Consider the following 23,196-nt stretch of genomic DNA (forward strand, 5'->3'; position numbering starts at 1 on the left):
GTCTCGATCTCCTGATCTCGTGATTCGCCCGCCTCGGCCTCCCACAGTGCTGGGATTACAGGCGTGAGCCACCGCCCCCAGCTCTAACCGGGTCTTTGCTTGGACAGTCGATACGGGAGAGGGATTTCTCCTTCCCCAGACACTTCCTGGCACCTTGCCTGGGTTGCACAGAAGGAAATTAGGGACTGTGGAGCAAAGGGCAGACTGAGCATGATGCCTGGCTTCTCTCAGTTATTCCCTAGTTGTGGTATTTGCACAGGCTGGCTGGGAAGGTAGGCGAGGCCAACCCCGATGGCCACGCCACGATGGGGCATGCTGGGGACGGCCACTCCCCAGTTTCCCCAGCCTGGCTCCATTTGCGATCACCTAGGGAAGGTGGGGACGCAAATGACTTATTATCCCGGCAATTAGTCACACCACTGAGGTACGTGATCCCTGCAGGACATGTGCCACCTGCTGCCTTTCTGCCCTGTTCAGTGCTGCTTCTCTCCCCACTCTGAATGGGAAGTGCAACCCCAGGAAATGTCACCTCTTTTCCACAAGCACAGACTTGTAGCTGCAGCAGCCCAGGACCAAGAGACTGGGACAAAAGGGTCGTTCGCCTGTATATCCCAGGGCCACACAAGACCTCCAGGGACCAGGGAGACTAATCGTGGAGAGGAGCATGTGGACTCTTAAGCCAGATTTCCCCATGTGGGCCTCACACCTGTAATCCCAGCACTTTGGGAAGCCGAGGCGGGTGGATCACCTGAGGTCGGGAATTCGAGACCAGCCTGGCCAACGTGGCAAAACCCCGTCTCTACTAAAAATACAAAAATTAGCTGGGCGTGGTGGCGCATGCCTGTAATCCCAGCTACTTGGGAGGCTGAGGCAGGAGAATCACTTGAACCTGGGAGGTGGAGGTTGCAGTGAGCTAAGATCGCAACACTGCACTTCAGACTGGGTGACAGAGCGAGACTGTCTTAAAGCAAAACAAGATTTCCCCCTGTGCCCCATACGTAGGATAGGTGCGCATACATCTGTCAGGATGCACATGCACGTAAATGTACGGACACACTGTGAAGGAAGAGCTGTGCTTAAAACAAAACCCTCCAAGACCTGGGCAGTGAAGAGCTCCAGCAGGCAGCCCTCAGGAGGAGGAGGGGACCTGCCTGTTTCCCCAGCCCTGGGATGCTCTGGCTGAGCTGGCTGCCCTCCATTGGCCCCCGGGGCTCTCTCTCCCTTCTTGACTTCAGTCCAAGAGAGAACCAAGCAAAACTCCTTCATAGGCAGGTGGTGGCTGCTAGTCAGTAACTAAAAACAAAGGCAAAAAAACAGGTGAGAAGTCCTATTTTCAGTAATTATTTCCTAACTCCAGGTTTCATGTTCTAACAGAACTAGTCAAAATAAACTTGACGGGGGCCGGGCATGGTGGCTTAGGCTTCTAATCCCAGCACCTTGAGAGGCCGAGACAAGCAGATTGCTTGAGCTCAGGAGTTCAGGACCAGCCTGGGAAATAGGGCAAAATCCTGCCTCTACAAAAAAAAAAAAAAAAAAAACGTAAAAAGTTAGCCGGGCGTGGTGGTGCGCGCCTGTAGTCCCAGCTACTTGGGAGGCTGAGGTGGGAGAATCACCTGTACCACAGAGGTCGGGGCTGGTATGAGCTGAGATTGCACCATTGCACTCCAGCCTGGGCATCAGAGTGGGTCCCTGTCTTAACAAACAAACAAACAAACAAACAAAAAAAACTTGATGGCCCTCAATTTCCCCGTTTCTAAGAGAGGAGCATCTCCACCCACTTGTGGGGCAGCCTTGGATCCTCTCTCCAGCACATCCTCTTCCTCTCGCTGTCGGGGAGAGTCCTGCTAAAACCCAGCTCCTAGAGGCTAGCTGTGGAACTGTGTCTGAACAAACAGGGTGAGAAGTCAGGAACTGACCTACACCCAGTGCCTCCTGAGAGCCAGACCCCGTGTCGGGAACTTCAGATCCTCTGTCTCATGTAACGTCTCACACTAGCCCTAAGAAGTCTTCCCATTTCACGGAGGATAAAACTGAGTCTCACAGCAAGTGACCGTGCCAAGCTCAGACCTCGTTCTGTCTGACTCGGTCTCCAGCACACCACTCACTGTTTTCAGTCTGTGTGAAAAAACCACCTCCTTCTCCCCTCAGTGTCCCTGCCCCCAACCAGACACACCTGGACATGGCGAAAGGGGCTTGGGCCAAGGTTTGGAGTCCTGGGTCCTCGCCCTGGTGGCTCTGCCACTATGTGACTGTAATCGAGTTTCTTCCCCTCTTTGGGCCTTTCTCTCCTCATCTGTAAAACAGTTAGCTTGGCCCGGCCTGGCGCAGTGGCTCACGCCGGTAATCCCAGCACTTTGGGAGGCCGAGACGGGCGGATCACGAGGTCAGGAGATCGACACCATCCTGGCTAACATGGTGAAACCCCGTCTCTACTAAAAAATACAAAAAAACTAGCCGGGCGTGGTGGCGGGCGCCTGTCGTCCCAGCTGCTTGGGAGGCTGAGGCAGGAGAATGGCGTAAACCCGGGAGGCGAGCTTGCAGCGAGCTGAGATCAGGCCACTGCACTCCAGCCCGGGCGACAGAGCGAGACTCCGTCTCAAAAAAATTAAAAAAAAAAACAAACAGTTAGTTTGGCCCAATCATGTAGAAGCCCCTCTGCGCCACACACACACACTCCTATTTTTAGAGTCTGTCTGGGCCCAGGGCAGCTCCCACCATCTCCCACCAAGCCCTTCTTTTCTTCCTGCAGGGTCTGTCTGTGGAAAGTCCAGACAGAGACTAAGCCTAACCCTAAACCATGAATGAATGGAGGGAAGTCCTCCTAGCATGGAAAAGAGAAATCTCTCTGTCAGCTGCTGGGCTCCTCAGTCCAGCAGCCACTGTCGGGTCTGAGCTCTGCAGTGACTTCATCAATATTTCAGCTCCTGCAGAGCCCTGTTTCTTAGCAACCGCATCCTCCATGCCCTCCAGAAAGGCTCCCGAGTCGGGTGCTCCTCACAGCCCCGTCCTGCGGGTGCCGTGCTTTGCCGTCGGGGTTGGAGCCGCTCACGCCACCCTGAGCAGGAGCTTTGGTCCTCATGATCCCCAGGGGTGAGGCCGCATACGGGAGGCGTGTGCACACCAGGCGAGGGAGAGGGACAGCTTGGCATGTCAAAGCTCTTCACCCCTGGGCAGGAGCCGAGGGACCGGGAGGGGAATTTTGGAAGGAAGCCGAGGTATCTCCCTGGCCTGCCCTTGGTTCTAATATGGGTCAGGGCTTGCCCTTACCCCTTGCCTCCCCACAGGTATGGAGAAGAGGAGCTTTTCTCCCGTTCCCCTGTCCTTCCCAGGCTTAGATGCTGTTTCCTTTGTGGCCTAGGTGCGGTGGAGGCTTGCCTCTTGCATCAGCTGAGACGCCGTGCTGCCGGCTTCCTGCGCAGTGACAAGATGGCAGCCCTGTTCACCAAGGTGGGGAAGACGTGCCCAGTGGCGGGGGAGATTTGCCACAAGGTACAGGAGCTGCAGCAACAAGCAGAGGGCAGGTGAGCCCTGGGCCAGCCCCTTCTTCCCTCCTTTCAGCTCTTCCCACTTGGCAATTGCTACTTCCTAGGATGGCCCATTGGAAAGTTGGCATCCTGGGCCTGTTCCTTGCAGGGCCTCTGGGTGAGGGATCAGCCTGAGGGTGGGGATTGGCTCTTTGTGGGCACAAGGCTCTGTACCCCTCCTTCAGCTGCCAACCCCAGTCAGTTCTCTGTGCTCCCATCTTGGGGCACCAAGCCCCACTCCCGATGCCCGCATTCTGGGGTTTACCCCTAGACCACTGCACTCCTGGAGCCCTCCCTGCCTTTGCAGGAAACCCGCAGGGGCCAGCCAGGAGGCGCTGCGGAGACAGGGCTCAGCCAGCGGGAAGGCTCCGGCCCTCAGCCCTCAGGCCTTGAAACACATATGGGTACGCACGGCACTCATCGACAGAGTTCTGGACAAGGTTGTGCAGTACCTGGCAGAAAACTGCAGGTGACTCTGCCCCGTCCCCCAAGTGACTGCCCCATCCCTAAATAGCTGCCCCGTCCCCCGAGTGGCTGCCCGGTCCCCCAAGTGACTGCCCTGTCCCCCGAGTGGCTGCCCCACTCCCCCAAGTGGCTGCCCCGTCCCCCAAGTGACTGCCCCACTCCCTCAAGTGGCTGCCCCGTGCCCCAAGTGGCTGCCCCGTCCGCCAAGTGACTGCCTCATCCCCCAAGTGGCTGCCCCATCCCTAAGTGGCTGCCCTGTTCCCCAAGCAGCCCGTCCTTTGACCCGTCTCCCAACAGTCCCTCAGCCCCAGCCCTCAGGACACTTGCCTGTCTGTGACAGCCTGTGGGCAGCCCTCCATCTCCCCATCCCCTTCACTGCCCTCAGGGCATTGGCCATGCCAGGCACCTCACGAAGCCCAGTCCCTGCAGACTCACTGTTTCTTGGTGACTGATCTGAATCTGGTCTTTGTGGGGACATCCCTACCTGGTGAGCCTGACTGCCCTGGAATGAGTCCTGGGGCCTCGGCAGTCACACTGTCTGTCTCCTGGTAGCAAGTACTACGAGAAGGAGGCATTGCTGGCAGACCCTGTGTTCGGCCCGATCCTGGCCTCTCTTCTAGGTGAGCCTGAGAGCACAGGGGCCTGTGCCAGGCCCACGGTGGGTACGGTGCTGGGGGAGCATCGTCTGAGCTGGCTGTCTCTGTCTCCACAGTGGGACCCTGTGCCTTGGAATACACTAAGCTCAAGACAGCTGATCACTACTGGACTGACCCCTCTGCTGATGAGCTGGTCCAGAGGCACCGCATCCGGGGTCCGCCTACTCGCCAGGACTCCCCTGCAAAGCGCCCAGCCCTGGGGGTAGGTGCCCCCTTCCCCACCCCTCGGGCTCATCTGGGCTATGCCCATGGGCCTGTAGGGACGGGAAACTGGCCTCTCTACAGGACAGGCCTTGGAGATGCCCCCAGATAGCGGCCACCTGAGAAGAGCCTTCTCCACACAATAAAACTTAACAGAAATTCCAGGAGCCCATGCTGGTCCGGGCTGGAGAGCAGAGGGTGGCTGGGAGTAAACCAGGGGCAGGAAGGACCCTGGGGTCAGCTGGAGAGGGTCAGCATAGAAGCCTGAGGGTTCTCAAGCCCTGAGACCAGTTTCCCAAGACCGGAGGCTGAGCCCTGATGGTCCCCACAGATCCGGAAGCGGCACTCCAGCAGCAGCGCGTCGGAGGAGCGGCTGGCTGCCTGCGCCCGCGAGTGTGTGGAGTCCCTGCACCAGAACTCACGGACACGGCTGCTCTATGGCAAGAACCACGTGCTGGTGCAGCCGGTAGGAAAGCTTCTTCCTGCCACCCCTCCCCGCAGGTCCCAGAACCAGACAACGGGAAGCCTCTAGCCATGGCCGTTCCTTTCCTGAGGAGCTTGACGAAAGAGAGCCGGGGAGATTGGCCCCAGCTTCCCAACTCCCTGTTTCACACGCCTCACGCCCAGCCTTGAGCTGGCAGGGGCAGCAATGGCAGCCAGCAGGCGAGGGGAGTCCACAGCGTGGGTACAGCTGGCCTGGAATGGACCTGGCATCCAGGAGGCTGGCAGGAGAGGGCCAGTGGCACCAAGCTGACCAGGGAAAGGACATGCCCAGAGCTGCTGCCTAGGTCCTGTTTTCTCGTGCTTCTGCCCAGCCCCTCGTCCAGGACCCCGTGACTAGCCCAGCTTTGCTTCCCCTCCTGCCAGTGGGAGCTCACTTTTCACAGGCCGTCCCCGAGAGCCTCTCAGCCCTTCATCGTCTCTGTCTTCCGGTGTCTCCCGCTGTAGAAGGAGGACATGGAGGCGGTCCCTGGCTACCTCTCCCTGCACCAGTCTGCAGAGAGCCTGACTCTGAAGTGGACCCCCAACCAGCTAATGAACGGGACTCTGGGGGACTCCGAGCTGGAAAAGAGGTGGGGGCTTTGGGACTCGCTCCCAGGAGCCAGGGCAAGGAGTGGGGTTGACCTCAGGCAGGGGGATGGAGAAACGCTACTTGCTCCAGGAGGCCAACCTCACTCTTTATCTGGATGCCAAGAATAGCAGGGAGCGGCTGCCCGGAGTGGTTCCCAAGCTCTCTAGGATGGAGCCAAGCCTGGCCATGAAGAGGTTTGTCTGAGCCAAGCGCTCAGCGGCTGAGACCGACAGCTGTCCGTGTGCTGAGCGGGCAGCACGGATCTCGGGTCATGGCTGGCTGTGTGCACTTCTTGGCTATGGTCATCCTATCTTCAGGGTAGTTTCGTGGGGTGGTAGGGACCAGGAGACAGAAGGAAGGAAGGATGGCAGGTCTTTGGACACAGTGACAGCAGTCCGGTTCCTTTCTAGCGTTTACTGGGACTATGCCCTGGTGGTGCCCTTCAGCCAGGTGGTGTGCATCCACTGCCACCAGCAAAGTAAGCCTGCCTTGCCCTCTCTCGGGTGGGAAGGGAGAGGCTGCCTTCCACCAGCCGCGCACCGTGCATGGGGCCTGTGAGACTCCTCGTCCTCCTCCCATCCCTATTAATGGGGCTCCCAGGCCATGCTGTGGCCCAGCCATCTGCCTCCTGCCCAGCTTGGGGGCGCTGGCCAGCAGGCTGTGAGAGCCGACGAGAGGGCCTCAGCCCCACTCTCTGCATTCACCCCCAGAGAGCGGCGGCACGCTTGTGCTGGTGAGCCAGGATGGCATCCAGAGGCCGCCGCTGCATTTCCCCCAGGGAGGACACCTGCTGTCCTTTCTGTCCTGTCTGGAGAATGGGCTGCTGCCTCGAGGACAGCTGGAGCCCCCGCTGTGGACCCAGCAGGGGAAGGTAACTTGGGTGGGAGGCTTTGGGGGAAGGGCTGTGTGTGGGGGTTCTCTGCCCGCCTTCCCTCCTTCCCCACGTGGAGTTCTTAGGAGCAGCCTTGTGTGGAATCCTGGATGAGACTCTACTCTAGACAGCCCGACCACCTACGCCTCCTTCCACAGGGGAAGGTGTTCCCCAAGCTACGGAAACGAAGCAGCATACGCTCCGTGGATATGGAGGAGATGGGCGCGGGGCGGGCCACCGACTATGTGTTCCGGATCATCTACCCCGGCCACAGGCATGAGCACAGTGAGTGTCCCGAGCTTCATCCCTGGGGAGGAGAGGAAGATGCTCGGGGAGGCAGGGAGCGCAGCGTCACCCAGGAGGGCAGCAGGCAGGGCCCACCGACCAGGCCAGGTTAACACTGGAGGCTCATCGCCTAGCCTCTCAGCTGGACCTTGTGCCCACAGATACTGCCTTTGAAAAGGCGTGTCTCTTCTACCTAGCTCCCTCCCCACTTCTCCACCCCAGGACTCTCGGCTCGGCAGACCTAGGCGGCACTACACAAGATTCTTAGTTATCCTTTTGGACCCTGTCCAGGGGTAAAATACGTGGAGAAACTAGAAGTAGAAGGTGGGGAACCCTCCATTGCTCTTCACCTGCTCCCCGACCCCCAGAAGACAGCCCGGGTATGGGACCAGCGCTCCTTTTTTGGTTTTTTTTGAAACAGAGTCTCACTCTGTCACCCAGGCTGGAGTGCAATGGCACGATCTCAGCTCACTGCAATCTCTGCCTCCCGGGTTCAAGCAATCCTGATACCTCAGCCCTCCGAGTTGCTGGGATTACAGGTGCCTGCCACCACACCCGGCTAATTTTTGTATTTTTAGTAGAGACGGGGTTTCACCATATTGGCCAGGCTGGTCTCAAACTCCTGACCTTGTGATCCGCCCACCTCAGCCTCCCAAAGTGCTGGGATTACAGGCGTGAGCCACTGCGCCCAGCCCAGCGCTTCTTTTTGGATGGTGAAAATTGTCCACTGACTCCCCTAGAGCCAGAGCCCTCCTCAAACCAACTACTGATGAGCGTTAGCTGAAGTAGCAGGTTGCATCAGAGACAAACTGGGGACTGCCTGGGGCCTTTAGGGACTGGCAGGTAGAAAGGTGGCTTGGCCCTTGTGGGTCCTGTCCCACCCTGGACACACACCCCTGGGGTCAAGGGGGTCCGTCTGTCTGTGTGCATCTACCAACACCAAAGTTCCCTTTCTGGTCAGAGTGCTGCTGCTACCCCTAGGTTTCTGTGGGCCAGACTTGCTTTTCTTACAAGTCGCGGAATTTCTTAAGGTCGCGGAATTTGCCAGCCCAGAGCGTTTATTGCCAACAAGAACACCCGCTCCCTAAATTTCCTAACTTGTGCCAAAAAATTGTCAACAAGTTGTGTCTGTATTAGGGACCAGACTGCCCAGACTGCGCACTCAGCCGCAGCACAGACAGCTCCCCCAGGCTCAGAGGGTACACAGCATGGGGATGTTCCCCGCTCCCAGATGTACCTGACAGGGAGACACATCTTTGGCCAGAATGTGTTTCCACACTCGGTGCTTAATCTCAGGCTGTTGCTTGGTTTAGCTGCTCCAGTCTCTGCCTCCCCTCTTCGATCTTTGCCATTTCCCAGTCCTGGTCACTTCACTTCAAGGACCGTCTCCCCAAGGGCAAGCCAGGGCACCAAGAGGCTGAAACTCCACCCAGCGACGCCAGCTCCTCGAGGACAGCTCTGGGGACACCCTTTCCTTTCCCTGGGAGGGAAGAAAGTGGAATTTATAGTCTGGAAAAGGGGATTTGGAGTAATCTTCAGATTTGGTCCAGCCTGAGAGGAGCCAGAGAATGATCAGGACCCATCTGCCAGCCGTCACGCCCAGCCTGTGCGAGGGCCGATGGCCTCCTGGCCTGCCAGCTCGTTCCAAACAGTCCCGGTCGTCTTTCACATCCCCCTACCTCCGTTCTCTCTCTTCTGTTCTTCCTAGAGAGGCTGCCTCCGAAGAGTGAGGCTCTGCAGCTGCCCCAGCCCCTCGCCTCCTTCCACACTGTCCCAGGAAAAGCATCCAAAGAGCTTTCTGGTCCCCTCCCTTCCCCTCTTCTGTGCCCTGCAGAACCACGATGACCCCGGCCTCCATTCCACTCCCCTTAAGGAGGGAGTCCGTCCTGCCCAGGGAGGAGGGTCCTCACGCCTCTGCCTCTCGCTGTTCTCTTTGAGCAGTCACTATTAACTACCACCACCTAGCGGCCAGCCGCGCGGCCTCGGTGGACGATGATGAGGAAGAGGAGGATAAACTGCACGCAATGCTCTCAATGATCTGCTCGCGGAACCTCACAGCTCCCAATCCGATGAAAGGTTTTTATCCCTCCCTCTCCCTGACCCACCTCATCCCCACCCTCCCTCCCGGGCCCACCTGCCACCCACCACAGGGGCGCGAACGGCAGTGTTGGCATTAGGGGACTTGCACCCGGGGCAGATCCCTTCCATCAGGGGGCAGATCAGGGAGGGCAGAAGGAGGCCAGACAGGTGCTGGCAAGTAAAGGGCCTGGCCCAGGGCAGGCGGCTCCAGGCTGCGAGGAGGGCCCTTCGTGCCTGAGAAGGAAGAGGATTTGCTAATAAGAAGGTCTGATTATCTAATTGCCTCCTGGGCCCCCTGAGTGGCTCTCTGAGCCCATTCCTCCTCCAGGGGTCAGGCTGGCAAATTCCCACTCTTTCTGCTGATTGGGAGGACCAGCCTCTGGGCCTGGTGCTTCTGACTCCTGACTTAACAGAAATAGGACGGAGGTACCGGGTCCTTACTGGGGCAGGGGCAGCAGCTTTGGGTCAGGCAAGGGGTTGAGGGCTGCCATGGGAAGGGCCCCAGGGCTCAGTTTCCCCGGAGGCCTGCGGGCCCCAGCAGGCAGGGCCTGGTGCTTTGGCATGAAATCTAGAAATAGCTGCAGCATGGTGTCCAGGAAGGGGCCAGGCTCAGGGCCTGGCAACATGAACTCCCGCCCCAGATATGCCCCTGGTTCACTGTACGGTTTTGAGCAGGTTCCTCACTCTCCCAGAGCTCCGTCTCTTCGCCTGGGCCAGGGATATAAGACAGCTGTGCTCCTGCCCTCAGGAACCTCAGGGTCCATGAACGGAGAGGTCCCCTTTGTTGGAGGTGATAGCGTGGTCCCCTCAGCCTCTCAGGGTTCCTCTGCCTACCACCCATCTTTCCCAGCACAGAGCTGGCTTGGTACAGCGGGAGCCCTACTCTTTTCAGCAAGTAATCAGCCAGGCGACCTCTGAGGACTGGGCTGGGTGCTCCAGGAAGGGGTGGGTAGGAAGAGGCTGAAGCCAGTTCTCCCAGAGACGAGGGGCGCTTCCCCATCCCCACCCATTCCCATGCCACACAACCAATTGCTTCTCCCTTTCCCGGCCCCTGCAGAGGATGCCCTCAGAATATGTCACACTCCCCTTAGGCTTCCACAAAGTTCTGCCGGGAAGCCCAGTTCCTTAGCCGGCCACTAAGCCAGTAATGGTCTCCGGGCAGGCAGGGCGGCCTGGTCTGTGTTAGAACACACCCAGCACACCCTCCGCACACGCTGCCAGCTGCCCCCCTACTGCCAGGCGCCTGCCCTCATGCCCACCCTCCCTCCCAGCCCTTCCAATATGAGCCTATAGGCCAGGCCTAGGGAACATCCCGCTTCTGATGTTTATTGCCTGCACACACCCCTGCCATCTGGTTCCTTGCAAACCTGGACTTGGGGCTGTTGCCTATTTACAGTGGACTGACTGAGCAGTGTGGGAAGGTTGAGCTCTGAGGGCACCCACAGAGCTGCTTCTTCCCCCACGAACTGGTAGTCAGGCTAGAGACCGGAGGGTCCTAGCAGAGCCCTTGACAGACTCGGTGATAGAAAGCCTATCCCTGACTAGTCTCAGGGTTGAGGCCTCCAGGATCAGAGAAACTTCCAGGCCCACTTCCAGGGGTCCAGAGGCCTCAGGGCTCATCTGTGTATCCTCTCAAGATCTCAGGGGCTAGGCCAACCCAGTGTGGAACTTCTGGGCCCCTAATACTTGGGAAAGGAGAGGAGGCGTAAGAGCAGAATCAGCAGGCGGCTGGGGAGAGGGCTGGGGAATGGGGGCCCCCCACCTGCACTCCAGTCCATAATGACAACACTGTTGAGTCCGTTCTGCCAGCTGTTGCTTTTCAGGCCTGCCACATGCTTGACTTGTGCATGTGAATCAGTGGCGGGGTGTCCAGATTTCCTCTCCCTCCCTCCTCCTCTCCTCTTCCTTTTCCTGCTGCCTCCCCACAGAGCAGAGATGCTATTCACTCTAATTCTGCTCCAGGCCACGCACCTTTCACTCGGAGTCTTAGGGGCTGTGGGGTTCACCACACTGTTTTCATGCTTTATACTTTCCTCATGCTCAGAGGAGAGGGTCAGAGTCAAAGCCGACCCAGCAGACCCCCCCGTCCAGCCTGCGCCCTCACTCAGTCACGCCGTAGCCCCAGCTGTCTGCACTGGGCTCGTTCAGAGACCCAGTGTTCGAATGTGGCTGGTTCAGCTCCTTCCTGGAGGATTAAGGTGAAGAGCATTGACCCAGGAGACATGCCTTGGCTGGGCCTCCTTTCTGGGCATGAGCTTGGTTCCCTTTGCCCACCCCCGCCCTCGCCCCTGTTGCCCTCCCTGCCTGCCCGCCTGTTGCCTGCTGCCTGCCTGGCTGGGCCTCTTCCCACCCCGGCTCCTCCCGGGACTGTCCTCTTCTCTCCTTCCTGCTGCAGGGGCCTGAGCTGGGCTCCTGCCCTACTGCACCTGCACCCTCTCCTTCTTCCCAGAGTCTCAGGCATGGCTTGCAACGCCCTCACTCCCAGAGCCGCAGCCCCTCCTCACCACGTGTGTTCCCTTAATTTGCCTCCTGGTGGAGCTGAAGCGCCAGATATCTGCAAAACTCACGGCTGTGGGTCTGGGAAGAGAGCCCCGGCCAAGGCAGGGCAACCGCTGAGGGAACTGAAAGGGGCTCAGCTCAGCCTTCCCCACCAAGGCACACCCAGAGCTGGAGTCTGGCTCCCACCAAAGCCAGGCCCACGCCTGTAGCAGGCCACGGTGGGCCCCGGCCCAGGCTGAGCCAGCCAAGCAAACCGCTGGCGACAGGACCCCCCTCAGCACACACGGCTCTCCGTCCCTGTTCTTCCGAACTCTTCTCCACTCTCTCCCTCCCTCCTGGCATCACCCCCAGTGCTTCCACTTCCTCTCTCACTTGGCTTCATCTCTGTGGCTCACTGGACCTGCCAGAGTCCCCCTTAAGCAGTGCCCTGCCCCACTCGGACCCTGGAAACTCTCAAGGGTCTTGAGTTCTGATTCAGACCACCTGGGCTGGCTGAGCAGGCCCTGTCTGCTGGCAGCATAGCTGTGTCCAAGGAGTCATCTTCTGAGGCTGCAACTGGGCCTGTTCTTCTCTGTCACATTGGATGGTGGGCCTCGGTGCCCACCACCACCCCCACTCCTTCAGTGGCCTCGTAACCCTGGGACCTGTGGCTTCCATCCAGCTCGCTGGTGTTTTCGGGAGGCCGCCATGCTAAGAGCTCTCAGGCTAGGCAGGGATGGAGTAGAAGTCAGAAAGGGCCCGTGGGAGCTGGCAGCAGGAGTGCCTGGCCTGGGCACGGGGCACTGCTCACCCGTAGGCACTGGCCACCAGATCTAGACTCCCCTAGAAGAGTCAGGCCTACGGGCAGGTGACTCAGATTCCTCAGGGGCTTTGAACAGTGGGGACTCCCTGGACACCTTGAGCATCTCAGAGCTTGCCAAGAGGACCAAGCTGAATCCTTGAAGGCTAAGCTAGCTGGTGGCACTTTGGGGAGCTCAGGTCTTTGTTCCTTCTCTTTCTTTCCCTTCCCTCTAGAAAAGCAAGGGCTTGCTGGTCGCAAGATAGAGCTGTAGGCACAATCACCCAAGACTCAGTCCAAGTCTTTTACCACATGCAGAACGACGCCTTGCTGCCCCTCTCCAGGCTTGCTGGAGGCTAGGAAGTGTCAGGCGCCCTCTCTCCTTTACGTTTCTATCTCTGGGCTCTGGACCAGGCAGTCCCCACCTCTGTGCTTTTCCACCCATGGGTGACTTGGTTCTGCAGCTCTGGGCACAGAGGTGGGCATGCTGCAGGGTGCCTGGGAGAGAAGGCTTCTCAGGCCCTGACCATGCCGTCCTTCCTGCCCTCAGATGCTGGTGACATGATCGAGATGCAGGGCTTTGGGCCCAGCCTGCCAGCCTGGCACCTCGAGCCCCTGTGCAGTCAGGGCTCCTCCTGCCTCTCCTGCTCCTCCAGCAGCTCCCCACATGCAACCCCCAGCCACTGTAGCTGCATCCCCGACCGGTGAGTGGGCAGCGCTCGGCTCCAGCTTCCCGTTAGCGTGTCCGGCCACATGTGCATCCATCTTTCCTTAAAGGCCGTGTCACTTGCGCGACAGGGTGGCCTCTAGAGTGGGACAGACCTGGGTTCAAATTTCACTTTTGCCGCCCACATGACTGGCAAGTTACGGAGTTACCGTGAGCCTCGACATGTCTGAACCTCAGTTTCCTCATCTGTAAAATGGGGATGATGCCACTTGCTGCCTCCGGTACTTGTGAGGACGGAATGAGAGAGAACCCCAGCGACTGTCCAGAGTTGTGCCTGGCACATCATCGGCTCAGTCCCCATGAGCTCCCCTTCCCGGTGGGCACACAGACCCTGCTGACAGGCCGTCCACCTGAGGACACTCAGCAGCCACCTGCCGTGTGCCAGGGCAGTGAGTGAATGGCTTTTATGGGAGGTGTTCTCTTTTACCTTTACTTCGTCTTTTGTTTATTAATCTTGATAACCGTCCGGTGCCTCTCCCCATTTTTCACATGAGGAAACCAAGATTCACACAGGTGAAGTTCATTGACCAAGATCCCCAGGTGGTTGGGGCCAGGCGGGGGCCCCACAGCAGCTCTATCTGGGGTGGCAGGCAGGGACAGGGCGCCCACTGACGGCTGCTGGGCTGCGGCTCCTCCTCCTTGCACCCTCCCCAGTGCCACCTGCCCCCAGGACAGAACCTCCTCCCTTCTCTCTCTCCTCCCACCAGAGGGGCCGCGGCCCCTCCCCACTGAGCCAGCTTGTTCCCACAGGTTGCCGCTCAGGCTACTGTGTGAGAGCATGAAGAGGCAGATCGTGTCCCGGGCCTTCTACGGCTGTGAGTGTGGGGCGCGCTGGGCTGTGGCGGGCTGGGGGCAGGTGACCCTGGGTCCCAGCCCCCCGCTGCCCACTGCTGCCCACTGCAGGGCTGGCACACTGCCGCCACCTGTCCACGGTGCGGACCCATCTGTCAGCGCTGGTGCACCATAGCATTATTCCACCTGACCGGCCCCCGGGGGCCTCCGCAGGCCTCACCAAGGACACGTGGAGCAAGTATCAGAAGGACAAAAAGGTGCCAACCCTGGGGTTCCAGGGCCACAGGGCGAGGGGCTGGGGCGGGCAGGAGTGAAGGCTTCAGGGTAAAATGTGGCAGTGGGCACGGCTGACAGGCCAGGGCCGATGCCACGGAGTGACCGGGGTCCTGGCAGAATCTCTTGCATCTGGGCATGGTGCTGACACGGGAAGGGGCTAGACTGGGAAGCTGTCCTGCGTCCACATCGCCCTGTGGTCCTGGATAAAGCTCGGCCTCTCTCCGGGCGCCATGTCCTGCCCCATAAGGAAGGAGAGCAGAACGAGATCTCACCCCGCTGGGAGCCGGGGCACGGGAGGGTGTGGCCACCCCAAAGCAGGCTTTGCCTGAGCTTCAGCAGTCACCAGAGGCCCCGGCCCAGCCCATTCTCTGTGGGACGGGGCTCCCCGAGCTGGGCCACAGTGACCGTGGAGGCTGCACGGTCTTGACTGCCCGGGTCCCTCAGAACTACAAAGAGCTGGAGCTGCTGCGGCAAGTGTACTACGGAGGCATAGAGCACGAGATCCGCAAGGACGTCTGGCCCTTTCTGCTTGGCCACTACACCTTTGGCATGAGCAAGAAGGAGATGGAGCAGGTAAGAGGAGCCTGTTCCCATGGGGCTGGTGAGATGGGGAGCTGGGCCAGGGGATGCCAGGGAGGGGACCTTGGAAGCCTCAGCCCCTTCCCAGCCAGAAAGAAGCATGGCAGGGCAGCTCGAGCACCCTTACCCTGAGGCCCGTCTTGCGTCTGAGACTCAGGACCCAAGGTCCAGTGCAGGCCCAGCTCCTGAAGGGGAGGGCCTGGTGCACGCTTCCCCCATGGTCGTGGTGTGGTCTGAGTACAGGTGGATGCAGTGGTGGCAGCAAGGTACCAGCAGGTGTTGGCAGAGTGGAAGGCCTGCGAGGTGGTGGTGAGGCAGCGGGAGCGGGAGGCTCACCCAGCCACACGCACCAAGTTCTCCTCAGGCAGCAGCATCGACAGCCACGTGCAGCGCCTCATCCACCGAGACTCCACCATCAGCAACGATGTGAGCCACACGGGGCCTGGAGGGTTGGGGATCTTGGGGGCCACCCGCGTTTTATGCACAGTGATCCTGAGCACCAGCCTGACCTCTGGGAACTGGTGGGGCCCTGCGAGAAAGGCCTAATGTGCCTGTGTCTCATTTTCTCCAACTGGAAATGGCTAACTGTGCCTCTACCACCTATCTCTCTGGGTGTTGTAGGAATAAAGTGAGAGCGTGCATTGTGCTCCGTTTTAGCCAACTACGGGGAAAGATGGACTTACTGGGATTTAGGGACACCCTCCTCCTTGTAGAAAGACCTCAAAGCTGGCAACAGGCAGTGCTGGGTTCTAGTCCCAGATCCCCTACTGACAAGATGAATGTTTCTGGGCAAGAACGTCCCGTCTCTGGGCCTCAGTTTCCCCTCTCCACCCACATCCTCTGGCTGTAGAGGCTTCCTGAGAGCTGTGGGCCTGAGAACAGGGGAGCCCGCAGAGCGGCCCCGTAGGTGTCGACTGGCGAGATCCTTCCTCCCATACTGTTGCCTGTCGCTGCACAGGACTGTGCCAGGCTCGCTCAGAGCACGAGACTAGCTCTTTCCGGCATCACTCCTGCCTTTCCAACAGCAAGTTCTCAACTGTGACTGCCTGGCCCAACGAACACTGATAAGTTTCATTTTTAAGGACACTTTCATTAACTTTTTTCTTTAAAATTGCCTCTTTATTGTGTATTCTTGTTACTTGACTAAATCCTTACTAACATTAACAGAAAATGTAAGTTGAAGGAAGTTAAATCTAACTGGCTGGGTGTGGTGGCTCATGCCTGTAATTCCAACACTTTGGGAGGCAGAGGTTGGAGGACTGCTTGAGTTCAAGAGTTCAAGACTAGCCTGGGCAACATGGTGAAACCCTGTCTTTACAACAAATGCAAAAATTAGCCGCATGTGTTGGGGTGCGCCTGTGGTCCCAGCTACTTGGGAGGCTGAGGTGGGTGGACCACTTGAGCCGTGGAGGTTGAGGCTGCAGTGAGCCGTGATCCCACCACTGCACTGTAGCCTGGGCCATGGAGTGAGACCCTGCCTAAGAAAGAAAGAAAGAGAGAGAGAGAGAGAGAAAGAGAGAAGGAAGAAAGGAAGGAAGGAAGGAAGGAAGGAAGGAAGGAAGGAAGGAAGGAAGGAAGGAAGGAAGGAAGGAAGGAAGGAAGGAAGGAAAGAAAAAAGAAAGGAAAGGAAAGGGAAAGGGAAGGAAAGGAAAGGAAAGAACTAACAAGGCACATTCTCATTTCCCACATGCTTTGTTCTTAATCCCCTATTCAGGAACACATTCTCCCTCTCTCTGGCTTTGGGTTTTGTAAAAATCTTAGTCTGTGCCAGTGCCCGGCTGCTGAGCTCATGGACAGCAGTAGCCTTCCTCACTGGCATATTCGGTTGCCACAGAACTGTGGCCTTACCCAGCACTTCATGCTTCCTGCCCAAAGTAGAAACTGCTTTTACCGTCGCTTTCCCTACATGGTCAACATAGAGAAAGAAAAATCCCAAAGAGTCTCTGCGCGTCTCTTCTCTTCCCCGTGCCTTGTCCACAGTGGTGGACTGTGTCTAGTCGGTAGAATGTTTGCTTTTCCTTCTTACGTCTCCCCACCTTGCCTGAGGGCTGGTGGAGCTGACTAGGTCCTTGTCACAGAATGCTCCTGTCTTGTCCTGCTGAACATTCAATACTGAAAATAAGGAAAAACTTGTTTTTCCTAAAAGCTTTAGCCTTCCCTCCACCCAAGGTGTCCTGGCAGCCACAGCAGAACACTAAGGACGTTCTCCTGTTCTCATGACTTTAGGCGTTTCGAGCACCAGACTTAGTTCAAACGGGCCATTGAGCGTTCAGCCCTCTGGCTCCGTTTCTTCCCTTCAGTAGCCGCAGGAAGACCTGGAGCTGTTCCTTCAAGCAAGGCTGAAGGCGGTGTCTCCATGCTTGGCCAGAGGCTGCTCTCCGCCTGGCCGGCTGGGGCGGAAGCTGGCTTGGTGCTCCGTGGCGGCAACGGTGTGGGGGGCTGTGGTGGGAGAGGGGGTGTGAAGAGTTTTGCATTCCAGCTCCCTTCTGGCCCAGGAGGCTGCGGGAAGGTGCTAGAGTGAAGTGGAGCCGCCCTGTGTTCACCCACCAGGTGTTTATCTCTGTGGATGAACTGGAGCCCCCGGGACCCCAGGACCCTGAAGATTCCAGACCAAAGCCTGAGCAGGAAGCAGGAGCCGGGACGCCGGGCACCGCCGCGGTGGAGCAGCAGCATTCCGTGGAGTTCGACTCTCCAGACTCGGGACTGCCCTCCTCTCGCAATTACTCCGTGGCCTCGGGCATCCAGTCGAGCCTAGATGAGGGACAGAGCGTAGGCTTCGAAGAGGAGGACTGCGGCGGGGAGGAAGGCTCCAGCGGGCCCGGCCCTGCAGCTCACCCTTTCACGGAGCCCCAGGATCCCAGCCAGGAGAAGCCTCCTCAGGCCGGAGACCTGGAGGCGGGGGAGGAGCTTGCGGCCGTGTGTGCAGCTGCCTACACTGTGCGTACATGCTCCCCAGGCGCTGCTCCCAGCCGCCCCGCGGCCCGCCTGACATCCCAGAGCTGGGGAAGGGCTGGCGGGGTGGAAGGCGGGGTGCCCTGACTGCCCTGGAAGGGAGTTCTGAGCCCATTTCTCAGCATCCCCAGGGGACTCGCTCTGGTCTCGGGGTTCCCTGTTTTGCTGCATTTCTTGGGGCACATTCTGCCCCCAGCCTGGGAAGGGCTGCCCGGTCTCATGCCTGAGGGCCCTCCACTCTTCCAGATAGAATTACTGGACACTGTGGCCTTAAACCTGCACCGCATAGACAAGGATGTGCAGAGATGTGACCGCAACTACTGGTACTTCACGCCCGCCAACCTCGAGAGGCTCAGAGACGTCATGTGCAGGTGCCTTGTGGGGCGGGGCTCAGGGTGCGAGGCGGAACCCTGCCCCCGCACTCTGGCTCCCGCCAGTTACTCTGAAAGATGAGGTCCGGAAGGTGCCCTGCTCCTCCTCCCTGCTCCCGAATCACACTCGGTTCCCCCGCCTGGAGAGCTTCTTCCCTGCAGCACCCCTTCCCCGCCCCTCCTCATTCTTAGAGGTCACCAGAGCTCCACTTCAGCCGCACTTCTTCAGGAAGCTGTCCCTCATCCCCGCCCCCGCGGCCCGCGTACCAAGCATGACGGCTTGTCTCTCCCTAAGTCCTGAGTGCCTTGGGGACGCCCGTGGGTTGTTCCCCATTGTCTCCCTGTAGGGGGTGCACAGCACATGGCTTAGGGTCGGGGAAAGGCTGACTTCCGGGCGGGCGGCAGGTGGCTCTGGAGGCCTTTTCCCCAGGGATCCTGAGGGAGGGAAGAATGGGGCACAGCCACAGTGACTGCCCCTGCCTTTCAGCTACGTGTGGGAGCACCTGGACGTGGGCTATGTGCAGGGCATGTGCGATCTGCTGGCCCCTCTCCTGGTCACCCTCGACAACGGTGAGGGATGGGGGATGAGCACCTCTCCCGGTCACCCTAGATAACAGTGAGGGATGGGGGGACGTGGGACTGGGCGCCTCTCCTGGTCCCCCTCGACAATGGTGAGGGATGGGGGGACGTGGGACTGGGCGCCTCTCCTGGTCCCCCTCAACAACGGTGAGGGATGGGACGTGGGACTAGGCTGCAGAAGCTGGAGAAAGGCCGAGAGGGTGGCCAGGTCTGGAAGAGCAGGAATGGGAGCCAGCCCTGTCCCGAGTCTCCTGCCCTGCCAGCTTTACCCCGGTCTCCCCTCAGATCAGCTGGCCTACAGCTGCTTCAGCCACCTCATGAAGAGGATGAGCCAGAACTTCCCCAACGGGGGTGCCATGGACACCCACTTTGCCAACATGCGCTCCCTCATCCAGGTGAGGCCGGTTGCCACCCATGGGCATGGGAGCAGGCAGTGCCAGGCTTGTCCATCGTCCCCAGGAAGGCTAGGGAGCTTTCCAAAAACATACTTGACATAGAAACTTAATTTCTTTCATTTTAAAAGACGTGGTTTTGGCCGGGCTAGGCTGCTCAGGCCTGTCATCCCAGCACTTTGGGAGGCTGAGGCGGGCGGATGACGAAGTCAGGAGTTCGAAACCAGCCTGGTCAACATCGTGAAACCCCACCTCTACTAAAAATACAAAAATTAGCTTGGCGTTGGGGGGCGCCTGTAGTCCCAGCTACTCAGGAGGCTGAGGCAGGAGAATCGCTCGAACCCGAGAGGCGGACGTTGCAGTGAGCCGAGATTGCGCCACTGCACTCCAGCCTGGCGACAGAGCGAGACTCCACCTCAAAAACAAAAAACCAAAACCCATGGTCTCCATGTTAGAAATTGAGGAGTGTGTGTGTGAATTCTCGTGCCCATGAAAGTTCTGGCGAACAGTAGGGGTTGCTGATGACATCAGATACCCAGAAAATCGTATAACCCTAAAAATAAAGCAGCCCTGAGAGATGGGTGATGGGAGGGGTAGCAGGGAGCAACCCAGCCTCCACAAGGAGATCCGAGGGGGAGAGAGTGCACCGCGGGGCACGGGGCAACAGACAGACCCACTGCCAGGTCTGGGGATCGCGTGCATCCCTGGGCGTGAGCGGAGGGTGAGTGGTGGCCAGAGAGGAAGCATCGGCTCAGGGCTCTCCCTTTTCCCACCCACGTAAGATCCTGGACTCAGAGCTGTTTGAGCTGATGCATCAGAATGGAGACTACACCCACTTCTACTTCTGTTATCGCTGGTTCCTGCTGGATTTTAAGAGGGGTAAGAAGTGGGTTGGATCATGGGACTGAGGTTGGGGCAGTCCCCAAAGCCAACAGTTCTCAATCCTAAGTGGACCTTGGAACCACCTGGGGAGCTTTAAAAAACTACCAGTACCCTGGGCCCCACCCAGCCCCAGACTTATTAACTGTGGCTGCCTGGGCCTATGTGTTCTTAAATGCTCCCTGACCAGACACAGTGGCTCATGCCTATAATCCCAGCACTTTGGGAAGTCAAGGTGAGAGGATTGCCTGAGCCCAGGAACTTGAGACCAGCCTAGGCAACATAGCCAGACCCTGTCTTTAATTTCTAAAATAGAAAGAAAAAATTTGGCCGGGTGCAGTGGCTCATACCTGTAATCCCAGCACTTTGGGAGGCCGAGGCAAGCAGATCACTTGAGGTCAGGGGTTCGAGACCAGCCTGGCCAACGAAACTCCGTCTCTACTAAAAATCCAAAAATCAGCCAGGCGTGGTGGCAGGTGCCTGTAGTGGAGGTGAGGTTGCAGTGAGCTGAGACTGTACCACTGCACTCCAGCCTGGGCAACAGAGCCAGACTCTGTCTCAAAAAAAAAAAAAAAAAAGAGAAAAGAAAAAATTAAAAAGAAAACAAAATCTCCCAAAGTGCTGCCAGTGTTGACAATTGTAACTCTCATAGGTCATGGTTTGGGGAACTTTTTTCAAACCAAAGCATTCCTGAGCACCAAGATGGGAGGCCCGTGACGGAGCTGCCCGGCTGAAGTGCAGGCATAGAGTCTGTAGGAGCTCAGTGTGCAGAAATTACCCAAGAAAAGGACGGGGCCTTGGTATGGGGTACAGAACCCCCATTCTTGAGCCAGGCTGTGTCATGGAGAGAATCCCAGGACTTTGGCTCCTGAAGCTCTGACTCCTCACCTGGCTCCATTTAGAGGCCCATGAGCAGCCAGCCAGGCCAGCCAGTGTCAGCCCCAGCCTCAGCCCCAGCCCCAGCCCCAGCCTCAATCCCAGCCTTAGCCCCAGAATGCGGCTGGGACAGGTGAGCAGCAGCCGCTTACTATCCCCAGAACTGCTGTACGAAGATGTGTTTGCTGTGTGGGAGGTGATCTGGGCAGCCAGGCACATCTCGTCGGAGCACTTTGTCCTGTTCATCGCCCTGGCCCTGGTGGAGGCCTACCGAGAGGTCATCCGCGGCAACAACATGGACTTCACCGACATCATCAAGTTTTTCAACGGTACGAGCTGCTCCAGCCGTCCCGGCTGCCGTGAGCAGGGGTGTGGAGACCCCCACCTCCCCCCTGCACACAGTTGGAGGGTTCTCAGGAATTCTGGGGGCCCTTCCCCAAAGGCAGAGATGTCAAGAATCTAGCAGAGCAGATGGAAACAGAGCAAGGTAGTCAGCCACCTCCCAGCCTGCTGCCCTTTCTCTGGGCCTCCCTACAGCTGTCCGTGTTTCCCCCCAGAACGCGCTGAGCATCACGATGCCCAGGAGATCCTGCGGCTCGCCCGGGACCTCGTCCACAAGGTGCAGCTGCTCATAGAGAACAAGTGAGCTGGGGCCAGGAGGCAGCAGCCGTACAGAGCCGGGACCTCGGGCGCCTGGGCTCCGGCAGGGAGAGGCGCAGGGGAATCACCACCCAGACCGCCCCCGCCACCAGCCGACCCCACCTCTGTTCCTAACAAAGTGACTGTGAGCCTGGGATCCGACTCCCGGCAGTGCTGACCCCGCAGGGCAAGCCAGGGGCCAGGATGCCCTCAGATCAGGGCCGGGATGGGAGCGGCCAGCCTCAGGGAGCAGCTGCCTTGGGGGACACACCTACTCCACTCCCCATGATAACGGGCTATAGTGGCCTGGGCCCTACTTAGCTGGGGTGGCAGAGGGCGAGAGGCTCTGCGCTGTGTCCCGTCTGAGGGTCCCTTTGCAGCCCCAATATATTGTGTGTGCACCAGCCCCAGCTGGAGCAGCCAGAAATGCTGCCGGTTTAGGCATATGTCCTGGGTGCAGGCCTGGGTCGCCTTCAGGCCGCTCCCCTGAGATTCTGGGGCAGTCAGAAGATGTGGGTCCTGGGCGGGAGCAGCCCACCTCAGCAGCACTGCCACTGCCTTTGGCCACCTGAGGTGACCCCCAGGCCTCCCGGCCTTGTACAGTGTACCTCTGTGTATCTGTACAGCCTCACTCCTGCCACCCCACCCTTGCGTTCTGCATTAGGTACTTCTCTGAAAACCACGTGTAAGTGACGCTCTTGCCAGTGGATGATCTGGAATGCGACCGGAGCACTTGCTCTGAGGAATGCCAGGGTGATTGTGTAGGGGAGCAATCTGGTCACAGCCTCCTCTCAGGGACAGGCCTCAGTTCTGGGGCAGCCCAATATCCGTCGCAGACATCTGCTGCGTCCCTGGGGCTGGGGAAGGCAGGGGATGCATGGGTGTCCCTTCTGTCCCTGGTGAGAAGCAAAGCTAGCGCTGCCTTCCACATGCATCTCAGGATGCCAAGAGGCCTAGGAACCCAGAAACCCCCTTGGAGGAGCTGTGTACAGGGGGGTGCCAGGAAGGGCATACCTCCTGCCCCCAGGCCTAGGCATGCTGCTTGCTTGGCCATCCCCACTTCCTCCTCCACCCCAACACATGCAGGCTAGGCCTTGCCCTGGGACCTGGAGGCCCTGCCTGGGGCTGGGCCTGTCCACAGCCACCAAAGTCTGGCAGACTCTGCATTTGAGAAACATGACAAAGGGCCCCACACCCTTCTGCACCCAGGACAGCCTGCCCAGCCCAGCCCTGCCCCCGGGCATTGCACAGCCTGTCTGGGGGCCAGACCGTCCCATTGTCCATCCTTGTTGTCCATGAGTCCTCGGCCTCCACCAAGCACGTGTGGCCATCGTGTGCCTGCCTTAGTAACTCCGTGGTTTTGTGAGGAGCAGAGTGTGTATGGTTTTTGCCTCAGAAACTATACTCTTCTGTGTAACAGACCAATAAACAGCATTTGTCAACACAGACGCCTCTGGGACTGGACACTGAGAGACCACATGCCTTCTTTAAGCTCCACAGCCGGCCAGCCCCAAAAGGCGAGGACGGCAAAAAGTACTAAAGTTTCCGAGAGAGATACCCCAGCCGCCAGTCTGGAGGGTGTGGGCTGGTCAGGAAGTCAGGGTGATTTGATAGCCAAACCTCAAGTACTCAGCACCCTTCAGGGGACCTCACCCCAGAGTCATGGCCCCATCTCACGATGACCAGTGGTCCCTCTAGCCTGTG

At 58.7% G+C, this 23,196-nt stretch overlaps 1 protein-coding gene across 1 annotated transcript in view; it reads left to right on the forward strand.

Moving 5' to 3' along the window:
- Nucleotides 1–22,939, forward strand: part of SGSM2 (small G protein signaling modulator 2) — a 39,497-nt gene extending 16,558 nt beyond the window's left edge. The window contains exons 2-24 of the mRNA XM_011956107.1: nt 3,359–3,521; nt 3,832–3,993; nt 4,542–4,609; nt 4,702–4,847; nt 5,178–5,312; nt 5,795–5,919; nt 6,329–6,396; nt 6,629–6,789; nt 6,948–7,074; nt 9,016–9,150; nt 12,981–13,134; nt 13,908–13,972; nt 14,061–14,206; nt 14,670–14,798; nt 15,048–15,230; nt 17,355–17,741; nt 18,003–18,127; nt 18,615–18,697; nt 18,992–19,101; nt 19,881–19,977; nt 21,015–21,182; nt 21,411–21,472; nt 22,157–22,939. Coding sequence (XP_011811497.1) covers nt 3,359–3,521; nt 3,832–3,993; nt 4,542–4,609; nt 4,702–4,847; nt 5,178–5,312; nt 5,795–5,919; nt 6,329–6,396; nt 6,629–6,789; nt 6,948–7,074; nt 9,016–9,150; nt 12,981–13,134; nt 13,908–13,972; nt 14,061–14,206; nt 14,670–14,798; nt 15,048–15,230; nt 17,355–17,741; nt 18,003–18,127; nt 18,615–18,697; nt 18,992–19,101; nt 19,881–19,977; nt 21,015–21,182; nt 21,411–21,472; nt 22,157–22,168 — 3,011 coding nt within the window. The 3' untranslated portion in view covers nt 22,169–22,939. The remainder of the gene's footprint in view (nt 1–3,358; nt 3,522–3,831; nt 3,994–4,541; nt 4,610–4,701; nt 4,848–5,177; nt 5,313–5,794; nt 5,920–6,328; nt 6,397–6,628; nt 6,790–6,947; nt 7,075–9,015; nt 9,151–12,980; nt 13,135–13,907; nt 13,973–14,060; nt 14,207–14,669; nt 14,799–15,047; nt 15,231–17,354; nt 17,742–18,002; nt 18,128–18,614; nt 18,698–18,991; nt 19,102–19,880; nt 19,978–21,014; nt 21,183–21,410; nt 21,473–22,156) is intronic.
- The last annotated feature ends 257 nt before the right edge of the window (nt 22,940–23,196 follow it).

The sequence above is a fragment of the Colobus angolensis genome, unplaced genomic scaffold (assembly GCF_000951035.1).
Source record: "Colobus angolensis palliatus isolate OR3802 unplaced genomic scaffold, Cang.pa_1.0 Scaffold110, whole genome shotgun sequence".
Lineage (NCBI taxonomy): Eukaryota > Metazoa > Chordata > Mammalia > Primates > Cercopithecidae > Colobus > Colobus angolensis.